The 12,868-nt window shown below is 52.2% G+C and overlaps 1 protein-coding gene across 2 annotated transcripts in view; it reads left to right on the top strand.

The window, feature by feature from the left end:
• Positions 1-5,588: 5,588 nt before the first annotated feature.
• The window catches only part of TFCP2L1 (transcription factor CP2 like 1), a gene marked incomplete at its 5' end in the record, with an annotated part of 61,387 nt that continues 54,107 nt past the window's right edge, over positions 5,589-12,868 (top strand). Inside the window, 3 exons of one of the 2 annotated variants that reach the window (XM_082630775.1) lie at positions 5,589-5,658; positions 6,284-6,313; positions 9,187-9,338. In XM_082630775.1, the coding sequence (XP_082486901.1) occupies positions 5,597-5,658; positions 6,284-6,313; positions 9,187-9,338 (244 nt within the window). The remainder of the gene's footprint in view (positions 5,659-6,283; positions 6,314-9,186; positions 9,339-12,868) is intronic. The other variant, XM_082630776.1, reaches the window with a different exon arrangement.

The following is a 12,868-nucleotide window of genomic DNA, read 5'->3' on the forward strand; positions in this document are numbered from 1 at the left end:
AGTCACCTGGCCCCTTCTTACTCTCTGTGGCTCCCACTTTGTTGTCCCCCTAGAGAACCACACTTTCTCTTCCTTCGGCACCTTTGCACATGCTGTTCCTCACGCCTGGAGAACCTCCTGCTGTTTTCTTTCATCTACAGAAATCTTACCTCCCTTGGAAGCCAGCTCAGATTACCGGCCTCTCCTTCCCCAAGGAAGCCTGCCAGGATTATCCAGCTCTACGATCTCTGGGCAGCCCTGGCAGCCCTAGTGTGGCTCCTGCAGCCTCCTTCGGACACGTGTGTGCTCATGGGCGACACACAGCTCGGGAAGAGTCCCCAGGAGGCACACTGATGAGCGGGATGGGGCGGAATTCGGGTGTGCTGAACCTTTTGAATGTTGTGCGTAATTTTATGTTATTCCTAGAACATTAGTTAATTACATAATCGACGGTACTAGTGATTTTCCTAATGGAAGTGTCTCCCATTGTGGGATCTTAGTTCCCAGACCAGGGGTGGAACCAGGGCCCCAACCGTACGAGCGCTGAGTCCCAACCACTGGGCCGCCAGGGAATTCCCTCCCACAGTGTTTCATGTCAGTTCAAGTCATTCACATTAGAAGAGCAGCTCCTAAGTAGCCTCTGTGTGATGACCCCACGCCACGTGCAGGGGACGCATTTCCAAGGAGGACGTGGGCCCTGCCTAGGAGATTCCAGAGCCTGCTGGGGGCACAGACTCACAGAAGGTTGCTGCTTCTCCAGGAGGGCTGTCAGCTCCTGAGGGCCTTGGAGACCCCCGCCTCCCCCAGCTGTTAGGTGCACGTGGGGTGATGTGGGCCAAAACCCTGGGCACAGCTGCCCCACCCACGCCCTGGCCTAGGCTGGGGGCCGAGAGGCAGCACTGGCACAGGGCACCGAGTCCAGAGACCTAACGTCAGGAGGCTTGGGTTCGAATCTGGGATCTCAGTCCCCTTGCCTTGGGCAGGTCGTTCCAGTGTTTGGAGCCTCCCGGTGTAATCGCAGCGAACCTTGCAGGGCTGTAGAGGAGAGAGTGAATTCGTGAAATTAATGCCTGTGCAGAGCCAGGGCTCAGCAGATGGGAGCTTCTGACATGTTCCCTGCCTGGGGCTTTGCCCCTCAGCGGGAGTCAGGGCCCGAGGTACAGTCAAGAGGGCCCCGCAGGCCAGACACCAAGTGCAGGAGGGCTCCTGCCTGCCAGCACCGGGCCCATCCCACTCCCCTGCCTGGGCGGAGTGTACAGCAGCTGGGGCGGGCCCGGCCTCCAGCTGGAGGATGCTGCCCGCTCTGTATTTGCAACCCACTGTCCCCAAGCCTGTGGGCATAATAGGGCCCATGGGAGAGGCTTGTCCCAGGAGAACACCCCTGCCCACGAGCTCTGTGGGGCCCCAGGCCGCTCCTTAGGATCAGACACACCTCTGATCCCAGCACGTTTGCCCAGCCTCGTGTGAAGGAAGAAACGCAAGGCCTCAGGACAGGAATTGATGGTAACCAAAGAGCACAGGCCCTGAACTCTCAGCTCTGGCCTCGAAACCCAGCTGTGGCATTCAGATTCCTGAGCCTCAGTTTCCTCATCTGTGAGATGGGCCTACTTCTCAGCATTGGCAAACTCCAGGGGATGGCGCCAGGCCTGGCACAGAGTAAAAGTCAATAGCCCTCCCTGGTGGTGCCGTGGTTAAGAACCTGACTGCCAATGCAGGGGACACGGGTTCGATTCCAGGTCCAGGAAGCTCCCGCATGCCAAGGAGCAACTAAGCCCGTGAGCCACAACTACTGAGCCTGCATGCCACAACTACTGAAGCCCGTGCGCCTAGAGCCTGTGCTCCACAACAAGAGAAGCCACCGCAATGAAAAGCCCGTGCACCGCAAGGAAGAGTAGCCCCTGCTCGCCGCAACTAGAGAAAGCCCGCACGCAGCAATGAAGACCAAACATAGCCAAAAAAAAAAAAAAAAAAAAAAAAGTCCACCATAAGTGAACTGTGGACATTTACAAAATGAAAAGAGTGACTGATAGGCCATCGCCTGCACGTCTGTCTTCTCCTGACAGGACTGGGAGTCCCTGGGGCCCAGGCTGGTCCTAATTGTGCAACAATGACAAGTCACAGGCAGGGGTACACATCCTTGTTCACACAGCATGACTCAGAGGCAGTCTCCAAGGGCATTGCCAATCCTACCCTCAGGAGAGTCAAAATCTGGGAATTCCCTGGTGGTCCAGTGGTTAGGACTCGGCCCTTTCACTGCCGAGGGCCTGGGTTCAATCCCTGGCCGGGGAACGAAGATCCCTCAAGCCGTGCAGCATCACCAGAAACAAAGGAGTCAAAATCTAGGAATGCAGTGAAGGTATGCAGTCACCTAAAGGGACAGAGAGGGCTGGTCATTCCTGAGAGGCTATGCTCACTGACCCTAAGTTTCATCACCACCTTGAAACTAAGCCTGATCACTCCCATTTACCAAAGGCAAGACTGAGGTTCCAAGTGTCCAGTAATCATTTCCCCGGTGGTATGAGACAAACCATGTCATCTGTTCTTGGCTTAAAGCCGTGTCTGTGTGTTTGCTCCCAGAGCTGTATTCTGGGCAGGGCTTGGTGGGTGGCTCATTTCTGCTCCATGTGGTGTCTGCTGGAGCAGATTCACTGGCCCAGCCAAGATGACCCTTGCTGGTGGCCCCAGTGGGTGGGGCCTGGTGGGCCTTGCTCTCCAGCGGGGTGGTTAGACGCTCCCCTCGGTGGTCCAGAGCTCCAGGAGAGTGCAGGCAGAAGCTGCCTGGCTTCCTAGGGCTGACTGGAACTGGAACACCTGTGTTCTACAGTCAAAGCAAGTCCCAGGACCATGCTCATGTGAGAGGCCGCATGCGGTCCATTTACCCCAATCCAGGCCCACACATCCTGACAAAGCCAGGTGGGAAAGCTGGATTTGAATCAGGGTCATCTCCTTCCCATGCTTCCCATGCCCTTTCTCCAGGCTTTTGCACAGGTTGCGTGCTCAGCTGGAGACCCTCGTCCAGCCTTGACTTCACAGATTGGCCAAACTTCCGCCCATCCATCAGGAGACATCACACTACCTGGGAGACTTTTTCCGAGCTCCAAAATCCTCCCTTGTATTCACAGGGTAGCCTCTCCATCCTTGGGCACACTGCACTGTCATTGCTGCTCACCCACCGGCCTCTCCAGTCAGAAGGCAAGCTTGCACCTCGCACCCAGGGCCACGCCTGGCACATGGCAGGTGCTCTGGGGGTATCTGCCCAGTGAGGGAATCCAGAAAAGGGCACGCTGTTTCTACACCACCTCAGAGCGCCTCCCACATGAATACCGGACTTGTCATGGACCCTCAGACGGAGCTTAGTGTCCAGGATGTTTATTTGGAGGTTCCCTTGAAATTAACACCCATGCAAGGGATGGGAAGGAAACAGGAGTGGATGAAGAAGGTCCTGTGACATCTCTGACTGGCCCCACGGGGGAACCTAAGCCTACAATAGCCCATCAGCAGAGATGGCCAGACTTTGATATTTTGTGTGGGTAGTCATTGGGGTCACCCCAACAGGGGGTTACCTTGGGCAAGGAGGCTCTCCACAACAGAGCCCCTGGGGCGGAAGGCTGCGGGCTGTCTGCTTGTGGTCCTGCCTCTGGCTGGTGCAACAAATCCATCCGTGAAGGGGGATCTGAGTGGCAGGAGAGCAGTGGGGAGGTGGTGAGCCCTCAGAGCTGCCCAGAGGAAGTGGGTTGCCAGTTGTGACCAGTGGCTGCAGTGGTGGGGGGGGGACCTAGAGAGCAGAGTGAGGGAGGATTTACCTGTACAAGAGCGTAAACTTTTTTTGTGCTTTTATTTTTCACTTGTGAGAACCACTGATTGGTATGTTCAACAAATTTCTGTATACAAAGAAATGGATAAATCACTGATTATATAAGGGAAACTACCTTAGGAAAGAATGTTTACTGATTTTTTTTTTTTTTTTTTTTTACTGTAGAGTGAAGGGTTGTTAACAAAGAATATATATTGGTCATTCTTACAATTACTATTTAAAGTCAGCAACTTTTCACTGAATTTGATAGATTTTATGTTTGGCCATATCTTCATGCTCATACTTGATTTCTGAAGACCTCCTACCTACACTTCAATAAAAGTTAAATGGACACACTCCCTCTTTTTTGATTTACTGGTACATTTTTTAAATGATAAATCTGCCATAAAATGCATTATAGCTGGAGACTTGCACTTGTATGGACGAATTTATTACATTCAACGTATTTAATTTTATGCTTTCTAAAATTCTAAGATGCAGAAAAATAAATGAACATGATTTTATTCTATGCCCATAAAAAACAAAATGCTTGGGGGAGCTGGGAGTTCTGGGAGTTCCGGTCTCCGGGGGACAGCCTTTGCTCTGAATACCCGTCTGGGATAGAACGCGCAGCTGTTCTGCGCCAGGCGCTGGACCAACGTGGGGACGGGGTGGGGTGCGAATGTCGCTCGGGTGCGGGTCATGGCTCTTTGACCCCCACTCCCTCCTAACTGCCCCACCCCCATGACCCACTGCCCACAAGCCTTCCAGACTGATCCTTCCAAAAGGCAGATCATAGATGCAACTCCTCGGCTGAAAACACACTTAGAATAAAACCCCAGCTGCTTCTTTGCCAGGGCCTGCCAGGCCCGCTTTGATCTGCACCGCTCATCATGCCCACCTCACCTCCTAAGCTCTCTCCTGGGTCACCCAGCCCCAGGCCATGCCAAAGTAGGTCAGCCGCAGGGCCTTGCCGGTTACTATTGCCCTGCCTGGAACCACTTTCCCTCCGGATCTTCACAGAGGCATTTCCTCTGAATCTATAAGGCCTCAGCTCAAGGTCATGTCCTCTAGGAAGCCTTCTCTGATTACTCACTTGATGCATTTCTTTTAAAAAATATTTATTCAGCGAATATTTATTGAGCACTCACTATGTCCCAAGCACTTTTCTAGGCGGTGGGGATAAAACAGTGAATTAGAGAGTCCAAAGCCTTGCCCTCTTGGAGACAGACAATCCATACACAAGCATACATTAAAAAACAAAACAAAATACGATTTCTGAGAGTGTCACAGTGCTATGAAAAAGCACGAGCAAGGTAAGGGGGCAGGCACAGTAAGGTCGGGGTCCCTGCCATCCAAGCTCACAGCGGCCTCTCCCCAACCGCGATACCGCTCTGGGGACCCGCCCTGGGCACCCGCCCTGGGGCCGCGCGAGCGGGCGCGCGGAGGAGGCGCGTCGGTGGCACCGGGGCTGCGGAGATGGTTACCTGGGCCCCGCCCTCGGGGGCCGGGATGGAGCCCGGGCCTCAGCCCGCGCCCGCGGCCGCGCCGCCCGCTCGCGGTCGCCGCCCTGGAGGCGCGCTCGCTCCCGGGCAGGACGCGCCCGTGCGGGTCACCAGGTGAGGCGGCCGCTGGAGCCATCTCCCGGCCGCGCGGCCTGGGGGCGGGTCTGGCCGAGGCCCCGCCCCCCGGGCAGTCGATAAATGCGCGGGGGCGGGCGGATCCAGCGGTCGGGAGCGCTGCTGGCAGGTGACCGGGAGAGGTCGGCGCGCCCCGCGTCCCGTCGCCGCGCGCCTGGGTCGGGCCGGGCTCGGAGCCCCAGCCATGCTGTTCTGGCACACGCAGCCCGAGCACTACAACCAGCACAACTCCGGCAGCTACCTGCGGTAAGGGGCTTGGGCCGGGGTCTGCGGGCCGGGAGCGGGGAGGCCGGGCCGGGGGTCCCGAGCGCCCCCGCTGCGTCCCCGCCTCCCCGCTGTCTGCCCTTGGGGGACTGAGGGAGACCCTCCCAGAGTCCCGCCTGGGACCGACGGACCGACCCCAGCGGGACCCGACGCTCAGAGTTGGGGACCCACCCCGGGAGGCGGGTTTGCGGAGCCTGGTGCCCGCGGGGGCTGCTTCCCCGACGACCCCGGCGGGCGCGGAACGCGCATCTCTGGCCGCAGCCTCTCCGGGGCCGTCCGCCTCCCTGTCTCTCCTCTCCCCGCTCGCGTCGGAGAAGAGGAAACTTCCTGCCGTCGGTCTGGAGCCTGTCCCGGGGAGTCTAGTTCCCTGCTCTTTGCCCCTCTCTGCCCGGTCCCTCTCCGAGCCTCGCGTCCTCTCCAGTGTCCTTGCTCCGGCCGAGGGGCGAGTGAGCGGCGAGCGCGGCCCTGCGCTGGGCCTCGCGGGCCGGCGGGGGCGGGCGGGGGCTTGGGAGGGGCAGGGTGCCCCCTCCCACCAGGTGGTCTTGCGTGTGTAGGCCCGAGGCCCGCACGTTGATTGCCCTTGATGGAAATCTTTCTTCTTCTGCAGGGATTTAACTAGTGCTCTTCAAAGGGAAAAGTAAGTCCTGCCTGTCTTGCAAAGTTTTCTCCCCTGTCCCCTTGAAGGAAGTGGCACCTCCGTTAGCTTCAGTTCCTGGAGGATTGTTTTTCCCTGTTGTGCAGCTGGCCGGGTACTAATGGGCGGTCATTTCACTTTCTGAACTCGCCTGAACCAGCTGTAGCCTGTCTTTATTTCCATCCTAGTCACAGTTTATGAAATGTGCCTAATTTAACCCAAAGGGCATTTGCTGTGAGCTCAAAGACAGTGAATTGTGGGACCTAGGTGGGAAGTCGCTGGTACAGACCGCCCCACAGTGAGAGTCCGTCCTGCATGCTTTATTTTATTTTTATTTTTGGTCCCTAGAAGTTCCAAGGCAGATTTAGCAGTACAGATGATTTGGAAATCCTGGCTTTTGATAGATGTTTGTCCAGTAGTCGTCCCCGAAGGCATCCCCATTTCAGAAGGCAAAGGAGTGATTGGGTTTACGTGTTGTGTCTGCTGTGTTTTATCATGGGCCAGAGTGGTAGGGGATGGCAAAAGTCTAGGGTCTTAATTAAGGACTGATGGCTTCTCTGCAGACTGTGGTGATGTCACCAGAGGGAGACTGCTCTGGGGGATGGTAAGCCCACCGGGAAGATTTTTTTTTTTTTTTTTTTTGGCCATGCCTTGCAGCTTGCGGGGATCTTACTTCCCCGTGCCCCCTGCAGTGGAAGCATGGAGTCCTAACCACTGGACCGCCAGGCCAGTCCCCTACTGGGCAGATGTTAATCCCTGGCAGAAGGCTGTGTCTATTCGCTTACTTGAAATGCTACAATGGGATACATTTATTGTACCGCACCATGCAGTTTTAGGTGTGATTTTGCCTGAATTTTATAGTTTGTGGCCATTCAGTATGTTGCCATAGCTTAGAAATAAGTTTGGAGGTGACCCTGAGCAGAGAAGTGAGTGTATTTAAAACTTCCTGGATACCGAAAATGTCATCCTTTTAGGGAATAATTCTCCTCTTGGGCGGGAGGTGCCCCTGCTCCGGAGATGGGATTTTGGGGAGTACCTTTTAGGAGTTTGGCATTGCATTCAGCGGGGTGAGGTGGGGTGCGCGTTGGGGTGAAAGGTGCCATAAAGCCATATGGGCTTCTGGGGTCATTTGGGGGGCATGGATAAAAAAAGCATGTTGGTCCACACTCTCTCTCTTTTTTTTTTTTTTTGGCCGCGCCTAGCAGCATGTGGGATCTTAGTTCCCCGACCTGGGATTGAACCCGCGCCCCCTGCAGTGGAAGGCGCGGAGTCCTAACCACTGGACCGCCAGGGAAGTCCCCACACTCTATTTTAATTTCACTTCTTGGAAGCTGGGGAATTCACCCTTGGAGAGGTTGACCTCGGTGAACGCCAAGGGGAGGGTCAGTGAATACGCCTCTGGTCCCCCTGGCTCTAGAGCGAAGGTCTTGTTCTTCTGTTTAGTTTGTGCATTTTCTTTTTGGTCCTCTCCTCACCGAGCAGCAGCTCTGCAAGTTGTCTCGCCTTCCCAGGTAGTGGCCTGTACTCCCTTCTTCCCTCCTTCTGTTTCCTGTCCTGGTGACTTTATTCCTCAGCAAATAAGGATGCCAGGCCTGAAACAAGTTACTGTTGAGTGATGGCTCTTACCCACCCTCCTCCCCTGCATCCCTCCCTTTTTTTAAATTTAAAGGCACCAGCCCATGGATTATTAACTTAACGTGGTCTGGGCAAACACAAAATTATGCAATCGCCCGGGGAGCAGGCCTGCCTGCTTCTCCCTGTTCCTAGATAACCTCTTGGGCTGGGCGTGTGCCCCGGTCCGGGCAAAGGAAGGTGTGGGGTGGGAGAGCCAGGGCCATGGATGGTGGCAGGGCTGGCCCGCCACAGGGGAGGTTTTCCACGTGAGCCCCAAGCCAGACTTTTCCTTCTGAGAGTTGTTGCGACATGTTGGGGTGTGTGCCGGGTCTGTGTTTTAGAGCTACTCGTTTGTGGTGCTGTATGAGGAGCGGATTATATCCGTGACTCTGCTGTTTATATAGTGAAGTGGGGTTAGTGAATCTGATTCAGAACCCAGGATGCTCAGAGGGTAGAGGGTTATTAAGATAAGGGCACGGGCACTTTTTTGGCATCGGTGTCCGTGCCATAATCTGTTCATAATCCAGAGAGCTTAACCAAGTCTCTCCTGCTTGCAGGTCATTCATGTTCTCAAGGATTTCTTTTTTCCTTGGGAAGGCACTTAAGAAATACATCCAGAAACACGTTCTCCAGTCCTAGGCTGATGTGAGGCTGATTTTTTGGATCTGATGGGGATTTTTGTTTAGAGGTGGAGGAAAAGAATCTTTGAGCATCTCAGTATTTTCCATTTGGATAAGAAAACTGAACAGAAACCAAGATCCTTCTTGTTTTGCGTTTAGGAGATATTAGTATGACCCTTAAAATAGGGCTTATGGGCCAGCTGTCCTTTTTTCTAGAAGGGTGGAGTGTTGTCTCAGTTTGGGTGGGTGAAGCAGTTTCTCCATTTGCATGGTTTACAGAGTCTGGAGGACAGGAAGTTGTCTTGGTCTGAGGAGTGGCCAATAACTGGAACAGTTTATTTAAAAAGATTAAAAATTTTGTTTGGGTTCTCATTCTAAAAGCCAGACTCTTGTGGATGGCAACCAGGCGGCATCTGAATAAATCTCTCGAAGGTCTTTGCGTGAAAGTAGAATCATCCAGGATTGGTCTCCCTCGTTGGAAAGCATCTTAGAGTATCTGTGACACGTGGTGTGGTAGGCTGAACCCGCTTGCTGCACCAGGCTGGGCTGCGTTGCCCTTGACACCAAGGTTGGCCACTTGGCCCTGTCTTTGCAAATGGGCTCCGGGGACCCTGCTCCTGACCCCTCCCTCCTGTGTTGCAGCGACGTCCTCGCCCTGCCCATCTTCAAGCAGGAGGACCCCCAGCTGTCCCCCGAGAACGAGGCCCGCCTGCCACCCCTGCAGTATGTGCTGTGTGCCGCCACGTCCCCAGCTGTGAAGCTGCACGAAGAGACTTTGACCTACCTCAACCAAGGTAGTGCTGGAGCACTGGGCCAGGGTGGAGCTTGGGGGCTGGGGAGACCACCCAGGAGTGGGGAGTTGACCTGAATGACCCATTTGGGCCTGTTACCTTGTCAGGGTGGGAGAGTTGGGGTTCGGGAAAGGAGCTCTGGTGTCCTAGCTGTGAGACTTCCTGAGCCTCAGCGTTTTCATCTGAGAAATGGACACATCAGCTATGTTTCACTCAGGCCAAATGAGTGAAGGTTCACATTCCTCGTATGGGCCCTCCAGGGAGCAGATGATGCTCAGTGATTGGCAACCACACTTATAATTACTACTTGCTGGGGCCACACCTGGTGTCCTTTCCCAGATGTAGATTGAGCACCTTTGGTATACAAGGTCAGATGCCCTTTCTGGAGCTGCACCCGGCAGTGATGGGAAGGCCCATCCTAACGCAGCCCAGGGGCCCGATTCCACACGTGCCAGGCAGGAGCCCTTTGTGGCTGTGGGGACAAGCGTGTACTGGGAGAAATGGCACGGCTGTTTGACTTTGCTGTCCAGCCCCAGTGCTTCCCAACTCTTTGACTTTTCCTCTGAGCCTCAGTGTGTTCACGTGTGAAGTGAGAAGTGTCATTTTGTGAGGTTTGAGGGAATGAAGGCGTGTGAAGTGCCGGTTCCATTTCTGATGTCCTTTATCAGGACCCGTGGACCAGTGGCCTAACCGATGGTGTTTTTGTGGTTTCTATATGTTGTGTGCCTGTGTTTCTTGCCCTTCCCCTCTGGGTCACCTCAGACGCCCTGGCATCCAGCGGATTAGTCGCCCCTGTGTTTAAAGTGAGCAGAGCCGAGGGGCAGGGGGATGCAGTACTTTCTGGAAGGGCAGGGGATGGCAGTGTGGTTGCAGTTTATCTTCCACGGGCAGCCTCCTTTCTCCAGAACTCTGGCTTCCCGATCTGGGGAGCCGGCCGGGGGCGGAAGTCCAGCCTGACCATCAGGCTTACCTCTGACAGCTCAACTGGCCAGCTTCTGGGCCAGGGACCAGCTCAGAATCAGCAGGTGCCTCGGCGTCGGCCTGTGGACGTGGCCAGGGCAAGGGCATGCTTATCCCTGTGGGTGGCTCTGGGGCCTCAGCTGGTCACCGAGCCAAGCTCAGTCGGCTCTCGGGTGCCTGGCTCAGGCCCTGAGATCTGTGTTCCATCTGCTGAGGCTGGTGACCGCTGACGGCAGGTGAGCTGGCCGTGTGGAAGAATGCCTCTGTGTGTCTGTGCTTGTTTGCGGAATGGCTTTGGCCATTTTCCTTTCTCTTTCACGGAAGGTCAAACGCTACCAACCTGTATATCTTGGAGCAGTGGTTTTCCCCTCTGGGCCTCTGCTGTCTTGCCTAAGTGCCGCATGAAGAAACTGGGTGAGGTTTACAGAGAGCTGAGGTCAGGGGTGGTTCTTATTCCTGGCCCATCCTGGGGTCAGAGGCCCTGCTGGCCCAGCTGCTGGCCCAGCGCGCCCGCCTCCCCCCTCCTCCATCTCTAAGGCCTTTGACTGCCCCACCTACCTTCCCCCCACCCTCTTTTCTTTCAGTCAACTTTCAACAACACTTGGCAGTCAGCACACTAGGTCTTTTTAAAAGAGTTATCCTTTGCTAATATAGAGAAGATAAAAGAGGCAAAAAGAGTTGCCCCTGTGTTAATTTAGTGTATTTGCTTTAGGTCTTGTTTTAAGTTATATGTTCCTAAAATAAATTTATTTTATTTATTTTTATTTTTGGCTACGGTGGGTCTTCATTGCTGCACGCGGGCTCTCTAGCTGCAGCGAGCGGGGGCTACTCTTCGTTGGGGTGCACGGGTGTCTCACTGTGGCGGCTTCTCTTGTTGCGGAGCACGGGCTCTAGGTGTGCGGGCTTCAGTAGTTGTGGCACACGGGCTCAGTAGTTGTGGCGCACGGGCTTAGTTGCTCTGCAGCATGTGGGATCTTCCCAGACCAGGGATCGAACCCGTGTCCCCTGCATTGGCAGGCGGATTCTTAACCACCGCACCACCAGGGAAGTCCCCACAGGGCTTAATCTTAAACCAGCAGTTAAATGTAACCTCATTGCTAATGTGGTTGAATATTTAAAATATATTTATTGGTCTTTTAAATTTCTCCATCAGTTAAATTCATGTTCTTCGCACATTTCTTATTGGGATGGTTCCATCTCACGGATTGTAGGAGCATACCCTAAATGAAGACTATTAACCTTTTAGCTGCCATATATTGGAAACAATTTTTTCCCTGGCCATTTAACCATATTTATTTTGTGATAACTATATTTATGGTGTGAGATGTATGTCATGGATAGAAATTGACTTTCAAATCTATTGTCAAGTCTTTCAGTTTTCTAAAATGATTTTTCTTTTATGTTTAGAATGCCTGCCCGCCCCAAGATCAGCTTAGTGGTTTCCTAAAGTTCATGTAATGGTTTCTAAATTTTAACATTGCAATGTGCTTGGAATTCTTTTGGAAACGATAATTAGTTATTTAATGATGATTTTGGATTACTACTATATAAAATATATGTATTTCTTTTTTTCTCCCAGTTTTACCAGTGGGATTTATACTTTCATAACGTTACATTTGGAGTTTGTGATGTGATGGAAAAGTCTAAGTTTACTTATTTTTCTAAATAGTTGACCTACTAGTTAATGCCTAGTTTACCTCTTATTCTCACTGGTTTAAATGCCACTTTCGAAACATTTAAAAAGCCGTATTCTAAACTATTGGTCCAGAAACAGACACTTGTGTAGATGTTTGTCCTGTACACCTGATTGTTGCCCCATTTCTAGTTGAACTAATTGTAGCTTGGAAGTATGTTTCCCTTTTTGGCAGTAGAAGTTCCTTTTATCGTTCTTCTTAGCCATTCTCAGTCACCTGTTCTTACAGATGGATTTTACAACCATTGAATCTTCCTTCTATACTTTTTAAAAAAACATTTATGAGATCATATACTTTATAAAGTCGTTTCTTACTTTTATTAAATACTGTTCTTGTAATATTTTCTATTATAAAACCTCTTAGACATCATTTAAAATGTCTGCATAATATTTCACTATTTTCTCTTATTATTTAGGACTGATTATTGTCTTAACTGCTGGGATGAAATATACAGTGTAATTACTTGAGTGTCTGTCTCCCATAATAGAATGAAAGCTCTGTGAGGGCAGAGCCATGTCTATGTTTTTAACATTGTATCCCCAGCGTTAAGCTTGGTGCCTTGATAGTAGATGCTCTGTAAATATTCAGAAAATTTAAAAATAAGCATGATTTATTTTATTTCCATTTCACTTTTCTCTCTCTTCCCCTCTCTCTTTTTGTTTTTTTTGCTATTATCAGTAATGCTGTACTGGATATCTTTTTCAATGTACCTTATTTAAAGTAGCTTCTATGCCTATGTCATATGACAAGCGTCAGTTTAAAAAAAAAGGAGCTTTGACGTATCAGTCAACAGTCAAAACCTTTCTGTTTAATTAAAAAGTTTGCTATTAAGTGTTTAATGTTTATTGCATTGGCTCTATGATGTTTAGGGCACTATTT

The sequence above is a fragment of the Mesoplodon mirus genome, assembly GCF_964341445.2.
Source record: "Mesoplodon mirus genome assembly, chromosome: 8".
Taxonomy (NCBI): domain Eukaryota; kingdom Metazoa; phylum Chordata; class Mammalia; order Artiodactyla; family Ziphiidae; genus Mesoplodon; species Mesoplodon mirus.